Source organism: Nansenia antarctica, assembly GCF_963989245.1.
Source record: "Nansenia antarctica genome assembly, chromosome: 2".
In the NCBI taxonomy this organism is placed as follows: Eukaryota; Metazoa; Chordata; class Actinopteri; order Argentiniformes; family Microstomatidae; genus Nansenia; species Nansenia antarctica.
The window spans coordinates 3081519-3097422 of NC_137675.1; the positions used below are offsets into that span (position 1 = coordinate 3081519).

The following is a 15904-nucleotide window of genomic DNA, read 5'->3' on the forward strand; positions in this document are numbered from 1 at the left end:
TAAGGTTAGGGTTAGGGTTAAGGTTAGGGTTAGGGTTAAGGTTAGGGTTAGGGTTAGACTGTCCCTGTAATCTCTATGTGTGATGTGTGAGACCAGGCTGTTTATTCTGATAATAACCAGCTTGTTAACATTCAATTTGTCACATTGTATACCCACAAACCATATTACTGCATAAGCAACCACACAGGGGAAATACAGTATCAAAGGAGCAGTAATTTCACAAAAATACATTTCAGAACTTTAGGAGTTGTTTAAACTTGAACTCTATATTTACACTGTGCTGCCCAGTCAATAAACATGTTTCCTTATGACTTCTAACTTCTCTGGGCGTGAGACACACGCATTTTAACCCGTTCACACGCCGTTAGCCCAATATTGCTAGCTTATAGCAAAGTCTGGCTAATTAGATGGTAGACTCGCCAGCCAATGAGGGGGCTCTTCACGAGTGCTTCGCCAACCAATCAGGTAGCGGTATTGCCCTGCCTTCCCCTACCATCCTAGGTTTCGCAAATTGTGACTATCTAATAGGGCGCGGACATCTAAAAATTCAGTCATTGGCTACTTTAGGTAGCGGGGTAAACCAATAGGAGCAGAGCTCCCCTATGGGGGGGAGCTCCACTCATAGAACTGGAGTATCTCCATAACTATCGTAGTCAGCTCTATATCGCCAGTGGACACGCACCTCATGTCATCATTCCGTTTATAACAGCAGTTAACGTTACACTGCTTTCATTTTCAGAATGGGGGAATTTGATGAGAGCGATGCAGTTAATGTGCAACAACTGGATGCAGGGAGCAAGTGTAGTTGGAAGTAGGAATGCACCAAAATGTGCATGTATTGGGCCGAAAATAGCACAAAAAAGTACATTCGGTGTGAAAAGGCTATTGAAAGAGATATTGACTGATGACTGCCTACTGATAATACATATAATTACAGCAAACATGTCTGTAGTTTGGCATCTGTCCTCTGACTTTTTATGTTAACAATCCGTGTTGCGTGTTGCGTTTGGAAATAGGGCTGTTGTGTCGCAAATGCCAGGGCTGTTTTTTGATTCCAGTCCGCCCCTGCATACATACGACCCATATCACCTCTGACAGGTACTGTCTCACATACATACGACCCATATCACCTCTGGCAGGTACTGTCTCACATACATACGACCCATATCACCTCTGACAGGTACTGTCTCACATACATACGACCCATATCACCTCTGACAGGTACTGTCTCACATACATACGACCCATATCACCTCTGACAGGTACTGTCTCACATACATACGACCCATATCACCTCTGGCAGGTACTGTCTCACATACAGTACATACGACCCATATCACCTCTGACAGGTACTGTCTCACATACATACGACCCATATCACCTCTGACAGATACTGTCTCACATACATACGACCCATATCACCTCTGACAGGTACTGTCTCACATACATACGACCCATATCACCTCTGACAGGTACTGTCTCACATACATACGACCCATATCACCTCTGACAGATACTGTCTCACATACATACGACCCATATCACCTCTGACAGGTACTGTCTCACATACATATGACCCATATCACCTCTGACGGGTACTGTCTCACATACGACCCATATCATATGTATCATATATACCGATATGGGGACGACGACTGTGGCTCAGGGGGTAGAGCCGCCGTCTAATGATCGCAAGATAGGCAGATCGGCGGTTCGAGCCCCGGCTGGCCACATGTCGAAGTGTCCTTGGGCAAGACACTGAACCCCAAATTGCTCCCAGTGAGCGGGCCGGCCGGCGCCTTGCGTGGCAGCTTGCCGCCATTGGTGTGTGAATGGGTGAATGAGAGGCTGTTGTAAAGCGCTTTGGATGAAGGTAGAGCTATGTAAGTCAGTGCGTTATATCACTGTGAACAAGCGGTCAGACTCATAAACAAGCCTGCTGGAGACAGATGTGACACGGTCTAGTGTTTTGGTCCTCATGTCTGGATCTGATGTAATGATCTGACTTTTCTTTCGAAAAATGTGAATACATTTCCGCGTTGTTGAAAATCAACGACACATCGCTAGTCAACTAACACAGCTTGTTTTGTGAGCTTGCTAACAATGTAAAGTAGTGTTCTAGTTAACTAGGTAGCAGTGGGGGATTACTCACCCAATCCATTGCGTTGTTGCAGTATTTTGGCTTGACTAGCGAGTTTGTGTTGTTTGTGATTCTCAACGACGTTGAAACGTAGTTCCGTGTTTCAAAAGAAAAGTCAGAACATTTTGATTGGTTGCTGATATTAGGATCAAAGCATTAGAACGTGTCACAATTGACTATCATCCCCAAGCACACCCCATGTATAACGGACTACCTAAACCTTAAGTTCACAGTCACTTTACGCAATACTACCTCTCACACCCACGGCCACCAGCACTGCAATACTCATGACATTTCTACTTGTACTATTTGTACTGCTAATTGTATCCTGTCTTAATCGTCACTTATGTCTTGTACTATTGTCACTTAAAATATATATATATATATTGACTTATGCCTTATTGTCTTGTGCTGTCTTGTTCTGGAACTGAAGCCTAATAATGTTACTCTCTTACACTTGTGTAATGTGACGTGGCAATACAACTTGAAACTTGAAACCAATGCCATGGCAGGGACTGTAGATAATAATAATAACTTTTATTTGTATAGCACTTTTCCTGCAAATGTTGCAGCTCAAAGTGCTCCAATCATTATACTATCATAATTTAATGATTTAGTAATTTAAAGGCAATATTAAAAATATAGTCTTGACTCATCCCTAATGTAAACTGGCGGTGCATTCCACAATCTGGGTGCATAAGATGAGAATGCAGCCTCACCAGATCTCTTCTTTTGTACAGAGAAAACCAGCATCAGAAGACCTGAGAGCTCTATTGGGCTGTTATGCTAGCAAGTCAGGATGATATAGCAGATCTCACCAGAGCCCTAACAAGGACTGTAGATGACGCAGCAGATATCACCAGAGCCCTAACAAGGACTGTAGATGACACAGCAGATATCACCAGAGCCCTAACAAGGACTAGATGACGCAGCAGATATCACCAGAGCCCTAACAAGGACTAGATGACACAGCAGATATCACCAGAGCCCTAACAAGGACTAGATGACACAGCAGATATCACCAGAGCCCTAACAAGGACTAGATGACACAGCAGATATCACCAGAGCCCTAACAAGGACTGTAGATGACGCAGCAGATCTCACCAGAGCCCTAACAAGGACTAGATGACACAGCAGATATCACCAGAGCCCTAACAAGGACTAGATGACACAGCAGATATCACCAGAGCCCTAACAAGGACTAGATGACACAGCAGATATCACCAGAGCCCTAACAAGGACTGTAGATGACACAGCAGATATCACCAGAGCCCTAACAAGGACTGTAGATGACGCAGCAGATCTCACCAGAGCCCTAACAAGGACTGTCGATGACGCAGCAGATCTCACCAGAGCCCTTGCGGTATTTTAACTATGTTGAACTTCTTGGATGACTTTGTCCTTCATGCTGGTACTTTATTTTGATATTAGTGACAACGTTTTTAAGTAGTTTTTTTTCTTTTGTCTTGTGTAAACCTACATGGGAACAGTCGCAGGGTTTCGTCCGACAGGGTGGTCTCATATGTACACTCACTGAATGTATTTAGGAACACCAGTACACCTTCTCATTCATTCAGGTGGTGTCATGGTGTGGGGAATGTTGTCTTGGCACACTTTGGGTCCGTTAATACCAATCAATCATTGCTTGAATGCCACAGCCTATCTGAGTATTGTTGCTGACCATGTGCATCCCTTCATGGCCACAGTGTACCCATCTTCTAATGGCTGCTTCCAGCATGATAACGCACCATGTTACAAAGCAAAGGTCATCCCAAATTACTTTCATGAACATGACAATGAGTTCAGTGTTCTTCAGTGGCCTTCCCAGTCACCATGACAGTTAAAAAATGACCGGTGAGTGGTTAATGTTGTTGACTTTCTATTGTCATTTCTCGCTGAATTTTAAAAATACTGTCAACTTGTCTCTCTAGTCAAAGAGCTCGTATCTCAATGGAGAAACCCTGCCTATAAACCGAATCTCTTTTCCTCGTGCAAAATTCTGTATATTCAGAATATTTATTGTCACTACTTTTAGTGCTTACATTTATGTTTATGACTGTTTACATCTTTACTTACAGTACACTGTATTGTGTTGTTGTTTGATGTTGTAGAGCTGCTCTATCTTAAGCGTTTACATTTACATTTTTGGCATTTAGTAGACGCCTTCTTCCAAAGCGACTTACAATCGATACATTTGACTAAGCAAGTGAATCATCAATCCACCAGTTCTAGCAGGAAGCGTAATTCGGCCATTGGCAGTCGTTTTTTTTTTTTTTTTTTTTTTAAATCTTAGGAGACACTGTATAGGGGGAAGCAGGTGTCTCAGGAGGCACAGTTAAGATGTCACCTGAAGAGATGGAGGTCTTCAGTCTCCGGCGGAAGATGGGGAGTGACTCTGCAGTTCTGACAGCCGTGGGAAGCTCATTCCTTGCACTTGTATACTTGTATATATGATGTGTAATGACTATATAAATAAAGTTGACCTTTGAACCCGAGTCTCTGCCTCCCCCCAGGTCTGGTGGGGAAGATGAACCCCAAGAACAAGGTGGACCTGACCAGCCCGGAGCTCACCATCATCCTGGAGGTCATCAAGACGGTGTGCTGCGTCAGCGTGGTCCGAGACTACATGCTCTTCAGGAAGTACAACCTGCAGGAAGTGGTCAAGGAGGACACGCCCCCCAAGGAGGGTAAACAGGAAGTGGTTAAGGAGGACACGCCTTCCAAGGAGGGTAAACAGGAAGAGGCGAAGGCAAACCAGGAAGAGAAGCAGGAAGAGGGGAAGGTTCAAGAGGAAAAGGTGAACGATGAGTCAAAGACTGACGGGGGGGCTCAGGGTGGGGAGGGAGGGGGGGATGCCGAGGAGGAGGAGGAGGAGGAGAAGTAGGCTACAGAGATGGACAGAGTGTGAAAGAGGTGGACTGCCACTCAAACCCAAACAGCACAGTGCCGATGCAGCCAATTAGCTTTTAGCTAGCTAACTGTAGAACGGGGGGGGGGTTCACCTTAAGTCACTGAGGTGGTTTCCTGAACACAGGTTAAGTTTAGAGTAAAAAAAACAACAACAACAAAAAACCGTTTTTGAATTATCTTTCTTTCTTTCTTTTTCATAGTCCAGGGGGGTATTCCATCAACGTCACTGAAGGAAAATGCAGGCTAGTTTTGATAAGTGTCTCGAAACTTCATCATCGTAAGGCTGGATTTGTTTTCATAAATCTAGCGAGAGTTCTCAAAATAAGCCTGGATTGTCCTTAAAGCGACGATGGAATTACCCCCCTGGACTCTCTTACTGGGCACAGATTAGGCCTAGTCGTGCTACACTAAAATCCATCTTCAATGGATATGTTTCTATCGCAAATGTTATTTAGGGTACCTGGGGGGGTATTCCATCAACGTCGCTAAAGGAAAATCCAGACTTATTGTGATGAATCGAGATTTATTTTTTAGGGTTGCCACGCTGGTCGTAAAAAAATGTGGTGCTAGGTCTTAAAAATGAGAAGCTTATCCTGCAAGGAAATCAGTCCAACCACATCTATTTACGCGGATATTAACTACTTTTGAGTCATTATGGGACTTATTTATTTTATATTAATTATCCTTCAGACTTTTTTTGTCTGTATGGCAGTGAAATCCCTAATTTTCGTCACCTGGAGGATGACAAAAAGCTATCATGGTGTCGCGAATAGTTCTAAAATTCTATTCAAAGAGGTCTAAAAAGGTCTTAAATTGGACTTGCTGAAACTTGTCGGAACCCTTCCTTTAGGGACGTTGATGGAATACCCCCCACTGCTTCCCTTAATCTGTGTCTGGGGGAAACCAGGACTTACTGTCTGCTGGTTGTCTTCTGTCCCGGGTCACCAGGTGTGCTTGTTTTAGTACATTTGTTGTACTCAAACGTGTGTTATTAACAGGCGTAGGAGGCCCATGCGGGACTGGAACCTACAGACGTCGGTGTTGCCCGTAGAGTCTGTCTACCCTGTCAGGTCTAAACCATAGAGTCTGTCTACCATGTCAGGTCTAAACCATAGAGTCTGTCTACCATGTCAGGTCTAAACCATAGAGTCTGTCTACCCTGTCAGGTCTAAACCATAGAGTCTGTCTACCCTGTCAGGTCTAAACCATAGAGTCTGTCTACCCTGTCAGGTCTAAACCATAGAGTCTGTCTACCCTGTCAGGTCTAAACCATAGAGTCTGTCTACCCTGTCAGGTCTAAACCGATGTTGAACTGAAAGGCTCAAAAGGTTCAAAACCAGTAAGACACAACAGCTGTTGATGACTGAATCTGGTTTAGTACCATAACCCCAGGGTCTGTGTGTACTAGTCTGTGTGTACTAGTCTTTCTATACTAGTCTGTATAACAACTGGTGTGTTTCCTCCGTTACTTCCAGCTGTGAGGTGAGTTATGTCTTCATCCATTGGCAGCCATTTTGTCTTGAACAGATCTGCCTTCTTGTCTTCTGGACACAGGTGGCGGTCTGCTTGCTGAAACATGGGTGGTGTTCAGTTCAGTAGGCGTTAAACGCTTTGAAACAGGGAGCGTACGAGATTTGAATTTGTCCTGTAAGAAAACTGATTTAGAATTTTCTGTTGCAAAAACGTGTTGTGTTTTACCTGAATTACCCTGATGGTCATTAATTTTAATTGGTTTAAATCATTTTTTTTTTTTAAAGGAATTAATTATGATGACTTCCTTTTTTCATTTTTTTACTTAATGGTGTGACGATTGTCATTTTGGCATGTTGTTTAAGTTTAAAGTTGTCAGGACTGGTTTTCCCTATAAACTAAACATCTCTGTGGGACATTCTGTCATTTGCCACAGAGCTAACTGACAGTCTCTAACTGATACAGAGCTAACTGACACAGTCTCGGTGTGGTGTGTGTTTTGTAGAACATTGTAACTTCCCAAACCAGCTCCTTATACAATAAAGTCAGTTTTGTGTTTTACTCAAACTGTCTCTTCTTTCAAAGCAAACCTTCAAACCTTTTTTCAGAGAGATTTTTCAATACCCCTCTCCGCCACTAGGTGGTGTCATGCACCACCTTTTCCAATGCAAATAATGAGCACATTACCTACCATTTACATGTTTGGCATTTAGCAGACACCTTATTCCAAAGCGACTTACAATCAATACATTTGACTAAACAAGTGAATCATCAGTTCACCAGTTGCAGCAGGAAGAGTACTCTAGCTCAGGCCCGGGGCCATTGGCAGTCTCCGTGATGGAAGGAAAATATTTTTTTATATAGACAGTGGAGAAACAGAGAAACAGTACAAGGGGGGCAGTAGAAGTCTTAGGAGACACAGTAGAGGGGAAAGGTGGGTGTCTCGTCTCAGGAGACGCAGTGCTGGGGGGTAGTAGATGTTTCAGGAGACACAGTGCTGGGGGGGTAGTAGATGTCTCAGGAGGAGCAGTTAAGGTGTAACCTGAAGAGATGGTCTTCAGTCTCCGGCGGAAGATGGGTAGTGACTCTGCAGTTCTGACCTACCTGTCTTCTCCTCCCATAAGTCTGAAGATGCTGAAGATGCTTGAGTTGAGTATCTCATTAACCAGCCCCTCCATACTGTGCTGAGGCACAAACATGTACATTTCAAGCCTGCAAACTGTGACACTTTAAATAACGTGAAAAAATACTATTGTGCATTATGACAACCCTAGTTGACTATCTGTGCAGTATAGTACAGTGGATTGTGTACATAGCCTTTATTGATGTAAACCAGCTCCTTACCTTCTTGTGATTTTATGCTTTTTCTAAAAATTTTATTTATTTTTCCCTTTCCTAACACCAGGGGAGCCACCCCTCCTAAATTTCGTTGTTTGGTACCTGTACTGTAGCAATGACAAATAAAGTCCATTCCATTCCATACCTCCCCTGTATGGACTGGTCTACCGGTCGTTAAAGAGTTGGTCAGGGTTCGAACACACTGACCGCGGGGGTCTTGCTGAGTGTAATTTGAACAACAACACATTGACTTGGACTATAGATCTGTAGGGGGGAGGAGGAGGGGGGGGGGGTTACTGAGAGACAGAATGAGCTGTGTTAATGGGTCTGAGATAGGTAGTGTTATTGATGGAGGGGGCTCGTGGGGGGAGGGGGGGGGGGTTGTCAATGAGGGACACCGAGACCAACGACTGATGGTAATAATGTGTCGGATGGATTCTGTGTTCAATTCTGGAGGAGATGCCGAAACAGAGTGAATTGTGGGACTTATTGACACCCTCTCTCCTCCTCTCATTATCTCTGCACTTGTTGTATATAGTTCTCTCTCTTTCTCTCTCTCTCTAAGCCTGAACACACACACACACACACACACACACACACACACACCAAAGATGGAGTACTGTTCAGATAACCTCTCTTTGCTCAGACCTTCAAACAGAGAAACAAACTGAGTCTTTACTGTCATCTCACTTTCATCTCTCATTCGCATCTTATGGTCTCACACACACACACACACACACACACACACACACACACACACACATTTCTCTCTGTTTTCTTAAAACTGAAAACTGAACTGTCTTCTTCATTCCTGAATGTCCTCAGGGAAAAGCAACCCAATGTTGAAATCAATGACACATCGCTAGTCGACTGACACAGCTTGTTTTGTGAGCCTGCTAACAATGTAAAGCAGTGTTCTAGTTAACTAGGTAACAATGTAAAGCAGTGTTCTAGTTAACTAGGTAACAATGTAAAGCAGTGTTCTAGTTAACTAGGTAACAATGTAAAGCAGTGTTCTAGTTAACTAGGTAACAATGTAAAGCAGTGTTGTAGTTAACTAGGTAACAATGTAAAGTAGTGTTCTAGTTAACTAGGTAACAATGTAAAGCAGTGTTCTAGTTAACTAGGTAACAATGTAAAGCAGTGTTATAGTTAACTAGGTAACAATGTAAAGCAGTGTTATAGTTAACTAGGTAACAATGTAAAGTAGTGTTCTAGTTAACTAGGTAACAATGTAAAGTAGTGTTCTAGTTAACTAGGTAACAATGTAAAGCAGTGTTCTAGTTAACTAGGTAACAATGTAAAGTAGTGTTCTAGTTAACTAGGTAACAATGTAAAGTAGTGTTCTAGTTAACTAGGTAACAATGTAAAGCAGTGTTCTAGTTAACTAGGTAACAATGTAAAGTAGTGTTCTAATTTACTAGGTAACAATGTAAAGTAGTGTTCTAGTTAACTAGGTAACAATGTAAAGTAGTGTTCTAGTTAACTAGGTAACAATGTAAAGTAGTGTTCTAGTTAACTAGGTAACAATGTAAAGCAGTGTTCTAGTTAACTAGGTAACAATGTAAAGCAGTGTTTTAGTTAACTAGGCAACAATGTAAAGTAGTGTTCTAGTTAACTAGGTAACAATGTAAAGTAGTGTTCTAGTTAACTAGGTAGCAGTGGGGATTACTCACCCAATCCATTGCGTTGTCGCAGTATTTTGGCTTGACTAGCGAGTTTGTGTTGTGATTCTCAACGACGTTGAAACGTAGTTCCGACTTTGTTTCTCTCTCTCTATCTGTCTCCCTCCCTCTCTCTCTATCTGTCTCCCTCTCTCTCTCTCTCTCTCTGTCTGTCTCTCCCTCTATCTCTCTCTCCCTCTCTCCCTGTCTCTCTCTCTCTGTCTCTGTCTCTCCCTCTACCTCTATCATACATTTGGAAACCTAGCAGTGAACTCACCTCTCTCCATTCTGAGTAAGTAAGACTATCTAGTAAGCTGGACTTCTGATAAGTTGATACCTGTCTTGTTATTAGTAATATAGTAATAGCTGTCTGTTTTAAGACTATCTAGTTAAAGTTGGACTACTGATACCTGTCTGTTCATTAGTAATAGTGATTGTAATAGTAATAGGGTGATTGCTGTCTGTTTTAAGATGATCTAGTTAAGCTGTCTGTTTTCAAAACAAAGGCTTCAGAGTCATTCTAGTGAAACTACCAGTTTCTGGACCTAAGTAGGTGTTAATTTGTAGTAGGAGGAGACTTCTATCCAGGGCTGGACTGGGACAAAAATTAGGCCCTGGCATTTTTGGCCCAGACAGGCCCACCCCAATCGGTCGGACCACACCCACCAGCACAAAAATACTTGCCTTATATACTCGGGAGTCGTCTTATATACTGTGCTGTACAGTCATATGACAAACTGTAGTATTCCCCCAAACCACTACAAAGACGACTACATACAGTAAGCAATGGTACCAGTGCAAGTAGACCAGTGTACTCAGTGATCAGATTCCAGAGCGAATTTACGAACGCAGCCTTGTTGTTCTGGATTTTTTTTCATTATCAACCTATCATTGCGCTTTAGAGTAAAACAAAGCACGCAATTGTCGTCTATCTTTTCATGGCAACTCTACATTGTGATTTACAAGGGATATTAACTAATATTAAGTAATATTATTACTTGGTTACATTTTGCAATTGATCCGCGGTACACATGCGTGCCGAACCGTGGGGGGCGATCCGTTACACCCCTAACAGCTACCTATATTTTCCTTACCGGGTCAACGGTTACAGGCTGACTCGGCCCCGCTTCTTCTGTATCCTCTCTATCCTCTGTATCTGTACCCTGCTCCCGCTCCTCCCTGCTAGCCTCCTCTTCAACCCTAACCCTAACCCTAAACCTCTGTATCTGTACCCTGCTCCCACTCCTCCCTGCTAGCCTCCTCTTCAACCTGTTCTCTGTATCTGTACCCTGCTCCCGCTCCTCCCTGCCAGCCTCCTCTTCAACCCTAACCCTAAACCTCTGTATCTGTACCCTGCTCCCGCTCCTCCCTGCCAGCCTCCTCTTCAACCCTAACCCTAACCCTAAACCTCTGTATCTGTACCCTGCTCCCGCTCCTCCCTGCTAGCCTCCTCTTCAACCCTAACCCTAACCCTAAACCTCTGTATCTGTACCCTGCTCCCGCTCCTCCCTGCTAGCCTCCTCTTCAACCCTAACCCTAACCCTAAACCTCTGTATTTGTACCCGTGGGTTTTGCCCGCAAAAAGTGCCTTTTGCCCGTCAGGTGGGCGTTTCCACTATGCTGTGACGTCACATGAAAGCTATGAATATTTACACATTTGGCAGCATCTGCCTCGAGTTTCTTTTTGTTTTTCTCCCTAAGTTTTTCCCAGCCTCCCTTCCGTTTTTGTGTGCTTTTGCGCTCCATCTCTCTCAGTATCCACTATCCAGGCTAACTACATTTATTTTGCCGGCCGGCCCGGCCCAAAACTACCGCGAAACTGAGACGGAGGTCTGGTGCTGCGTGCGTGCGTGACCCCTGACCCCCCCCCCCCCCCCTTCTCTCTGTTGATTGGGCCAGCCCAGTGTCTGTACCGAAAATGAGCCAATGGGCCGCTGTCCCTGATTTATGGGCCGTCCGATGGTAGCTTTCGATTTATGGGCCGTTCGATGGTAGCTTTCGGCCGGGCCGGCTGGTAAAAAAAATAACTAAATATTTTTTTTTTTTTTTTTTGCCGGTCGGCTCGGCCCAAAACTACCGCGGCCCACCGGGCAAATGCCCGGTATGCCAGATGGCCAGTCCAGCCCTGCTTCTATCTCCCCTATATAGTGGATAGACCAGGGCCAGGGAGCTCATACATGCGACTAGTGAGAACACCTGTCAGTCGTTGTCATTAGTGCTCGTTAGTGGGGAGTGGCTACAAGCCTGCTAGTGTCCATAAATATCTGGCCTGTCTGAGAGCGACAGCCTCCTGACACTAAGACAAGGGAGTCTATCTGTGGGAGTCTAAGACTTGTGACAACAAGACAAGGGAGTCTATCTGTGGGAGTCCATCGAGGAAGGCCTGAGAGGAAGCTAGGGTACTAAGTACCTTCTCTTCCAGTTGTTTGTAGTGTTGCTGTCTTCTCTTGGCACATCGGTCTACTGAGTGCGCTTAGCTACTTCTAGTTCTGTTGGTTCCTTAGCCCTCTTCCCCTCTACAGACTTTTACCACAATGTGCTTTCTCCCTATCCCTGTTCTTCTGACACTCAGGAGGACACCTAGATGCTACATCCCCCCTCGCAACCCTTCCAATCTCATCCAATCCCACCTTCTTCTACCGACCATGACTTTATCGTCGCAGGCGGTCTCTGGAATTGCCAGTCGGCGGTCCGGAAAGCTGACGCTATCTCAGCCTATGCATCTCTTATGGCCCTCAATTTCCTTGCTCTTACTGAAACCTGGATCACACCAGAAAACACAGCTACACCAGCAGCCCTCTCTGGCGCCTACTCCTTTTCTCATTCCCCTAGACCCTCTGGTCGAGGGGGGGGGCACAGGACTCCTCATCTCGCCCAAGTGGTCACATACTGTCCTTCCCCTGGCACACCTGTCTATATCCTCCTTTGAATTTCATGCTGCTTTTGTCTCCTCCCCGGTCAAACTCCACATTGTTGTCATCTATCGCCCCCCAGGCCAGCTCGGTGACTTCCTAGGCGAGATGGATGGCCTTCTCAGCTCCTTCCCTGATGATGGCACTCCGCTCGTACTACTAGGTGACTTCAATTTCCAATCAGAGAAGCTTCGCTCATCCGGAGTACTTGACCTTCTCCTCTCCTTCGGCCTTACCCTGTCCCCCTCTCCTCCGACTCATAAGGCAGGCAATCAGCTCGACCTTGTCCTCACCAGATCTTCCCACACCTCCAACCTTACTGTTACCCCTCTTCCAGTTTCTGATCACCACTTAATATCCTTCTCCCTCCCCCTCAAAACCTCCTCCTCCCTGTCAGCCTCTAACCACTTAAGACCCTCTCGTCGTAACCTACGTACCCTGTCCCCCATCACCCTCTCTTCTTCTGTCCTATCCTCCCTACCCTCTGTTGAATCCTTCTCCCTGCATTTCCACTGATGCGGCATCCTCAACCCTCCTGTCCGCTCTCACCTCATCCTTCGACACCCTCTGTCCACTAACCTTGAAGCCAGCTCGATCCTCTCCTCGAGCTCTCTGGCTCTCTGAAACGCTACATGCTTGTAGACTCGAGCTCAGAGCAGCTGAGAGGAAATGGAGAAAAACTGGCCTTTCTGATGACCTTAACCTCTATCACTCTCTCCTTTCCAACTACGCCTCCTCGGCATCAGCTGCTAAAGCATCCTACTATCATTCTAAAATACATTCTTCTGCCTCTAATCCTAGAAAACTGTTCTCCACTTTCTCTTCACTCCTTAATCCACCTCCTCCCCCTCCTCCTTCCTCCCTGTCCGCCGATGACTTTGTCACCTATTTTGAAAAAAAGGTGGACGACATCAGCAGCACCTTTTCCCCCCCACCTCTCCCTCCTCCTACTAACGATGCTAACACCCCTTCCAAACTCTCTCCTCGACACTCGGTCTCGGGCTTCATCTTTTTCCCCCCTCTCCCCTGATGAGACTCTCACACTTATCACATCAAAGCGGGCAACCACATGCCCTCTTGATCCCATCCCCTCCCCTCTTCTCCAATCCATTTCCACCGACATCCTTCCTTACCTTACCACCCTAATCAACTCCTCCCTATCCACAGGATCTGTCCCAGCGGCCTTCAAAATAGCCAGAGTCAAGCCCCTCCTCAAGAAACCTACCCTTGACCCTTCATCTGTCCACAATTACAGACCTGTATCCCTTCTCTCCTTCCCTTCCAAAACCCTTGAACGCGCGGCATCTAAACAACTGACTGACTATCTCCGGAAGATGGATCACTTAGACCCCCACCAATCCGGCTTCAAGGCTGGGCACTCCACTGAGACTGCGCTCCTTGCTGTCACAGAAGCCCTCCACTCTGCCCAAGCTTCCTCCCTCTCCTCTGTTCTCATTCTCCTTGACCTGTCTGCTGCCTTCGACACAGTCAATCACCAGATCCTTCTCTCCATCCTCTCAGAACTGGGCATCTCTGGCACCGCACACTGGTTTTCTTCCTACCTGGCGGGCCGCTCCTACCAGGTGACCTGGAGAGAATCGCTGTCTTCTCCACGAACCCTCTCCACTGGGGTACCCCAGGGTTCTGTCCTAGGGCCCCTACTTTTCTCTCTCTACACCAAGTCTCTTGGCTCGGTAATCTCTTCACATGGGCTCTCCTACCACAGCTACGCAGACGACACTCAACTCTTCCTGTCCTTTCCCCCGTCTGATGTACACGTGGCAACCCGTATCTCTGCATGTCTCGCTGATATTTCAACTTGGATGGCTGACCACCATCTCAAGCTCAATCTTAACAAGACCGAGCTCCTCTTCATCCCCGGGAAAGCCTGCCCTCTCCAAGACTTCTCTATCACAGTGGAGAACTCTACCGTAACCCCCCCCCTGACAGCCAAGAATCTTGGACTGATCCTGGATAACCGACTATCCTGTGCGGAAAACATTGCAGCAACGGCTCGCTCCTGCAGATTCTTCCTCTACAACATCAGAAGGATACGACCATTCCTTACCAGAGAGGCAGCGCAACTCTTGACCCAGGCACTGGTCATCTCCCGCCTGGATTACTGCAACGTACTCTTGGCTGGTCTCCCCGCCTACGCCATTAGACCTCTGCAGCTCATCCAGAACGCTGCTGCACGTCTGGTATTCAACCTCCCCAAATACTCTCATGTCACCCCTCTCCTTCGCACCCTGCACTGGCTCCCGGTAGCAGCTCGCATCCGATTCAAGACCCTGGTGCTTGCATATCAGGCAGCTAAAGGGACAGCCCCTGCCTACCTAAAGGAAATGGTAACCCCCCAAACTCCAGCCCGCTCACTCCGCTCCTCCACCTTGGCTGGCCGACTGGCCCCACCACCTCTGCACAGCAGTCGTGCTGCCCGATCACGTCTCTTCACAACTCTGGCTCCCCGCTGGTGGAATGAGCTCCCCACGGCTGTCAGAACGGCAGAGTCACTACCCATCTTCCGTCGTAGACTGAAGACCCATCTCTTCAGGTTACATCTTAACTGCTCCTCCTGAGACATCTTCTGACCCTCACCACTACGTCTCCTAAAGACACCCGCTTTCCCCTCTACTGTGTCCCTAAGAACTTCTATCGCCCCCTTTGTACTGCTTTTCTGTTCCTCCAGTATAATAATAATAATAAAAAAAGGTTTTAGAAAAAGGTGGTAGAAGAAGGTTTCTCCTTCTATCAATGGCCCCGGGCCTGAGCTAGATTACTCTTCCTGCCACGAATGGTGGACTGATGATTCACTTGCTTAGTATCCAAATGTATTGATTGTAAGTCGCTTTGGAATAAGGCGTCTGCTAAATGCCAAAATGTAAATGTAAATGTAAATCTCTCTCTCCCTGTCTCTCTCTCTCCCTCTCTCCCTCTCTCTCTGTCTCTCTCTCTCCCTCTCTCTCTATCTCTCCCTCTGTCTCTGTCTCTGTCTCTCTCTGTCTCTCTCTCGCTGTCTCTCTCTCTCTCTGTGTCTCTGTCTCTCTCTCCCTCTCTCTTTCTCTGTCTCTCCCTCTCTTTCTTTTTTTTTTTTTAATTAGTTTTTCAGATTTTATCCCTTTTTCACCCAATTTGGTAGCCAATTTAACCCAACTTAGCATCCAATTATCCCCTGCCTATTGCATTGGATCCGCCGCCCGACCCCGTGGCCGGCAGTCCCAGAGGAGGGCGCCAGGCAGACTAGGCTGACTGGCTCCTCGAGCCCAGTACCGTTATTCCGGCACCCCAGGGGGCGGTGTTGCGTCCCTCCCTCTCTGTGTCTCTCTCTCTCTGTCTCTCTATCTCTCCCTCTCTGTCTCTCTCTCTCTGTCTCTCTCTCTCTCTCTCTCTCTCTCCTTCCCTGGTGTCCCACAGTCAGTCCTTATAGACCATGGACTATTATTATGCTAATTAACATATGAGTAAAGGTC

At 46.0% G+C, this 15904-nt stretch overlaps 1 protein-coding gene across 1 annotated transcript in view; it reads left to right on the forward strand.

Annotated features, from left to right (window-relative positions):
- Nucleotides 1–15904, forward strand: part of thumpd1 (THUMP domain containing 1) — a gene marked incomplete at its 3' end in the record, with an annotated part of 50394 nt that overhangs the window by 5085 nt on the left and 29405 nt on the right. The window contains exon 6 of the mRNA XM_080524626.1: nt 4654–4937. Coding sequence (XP_080380752.1) covers nt 4654–4937 — 284 coding nt within the window. The remainder of the gene's footprint in view (nt 1–4653; nt 4938–15904) is intronic.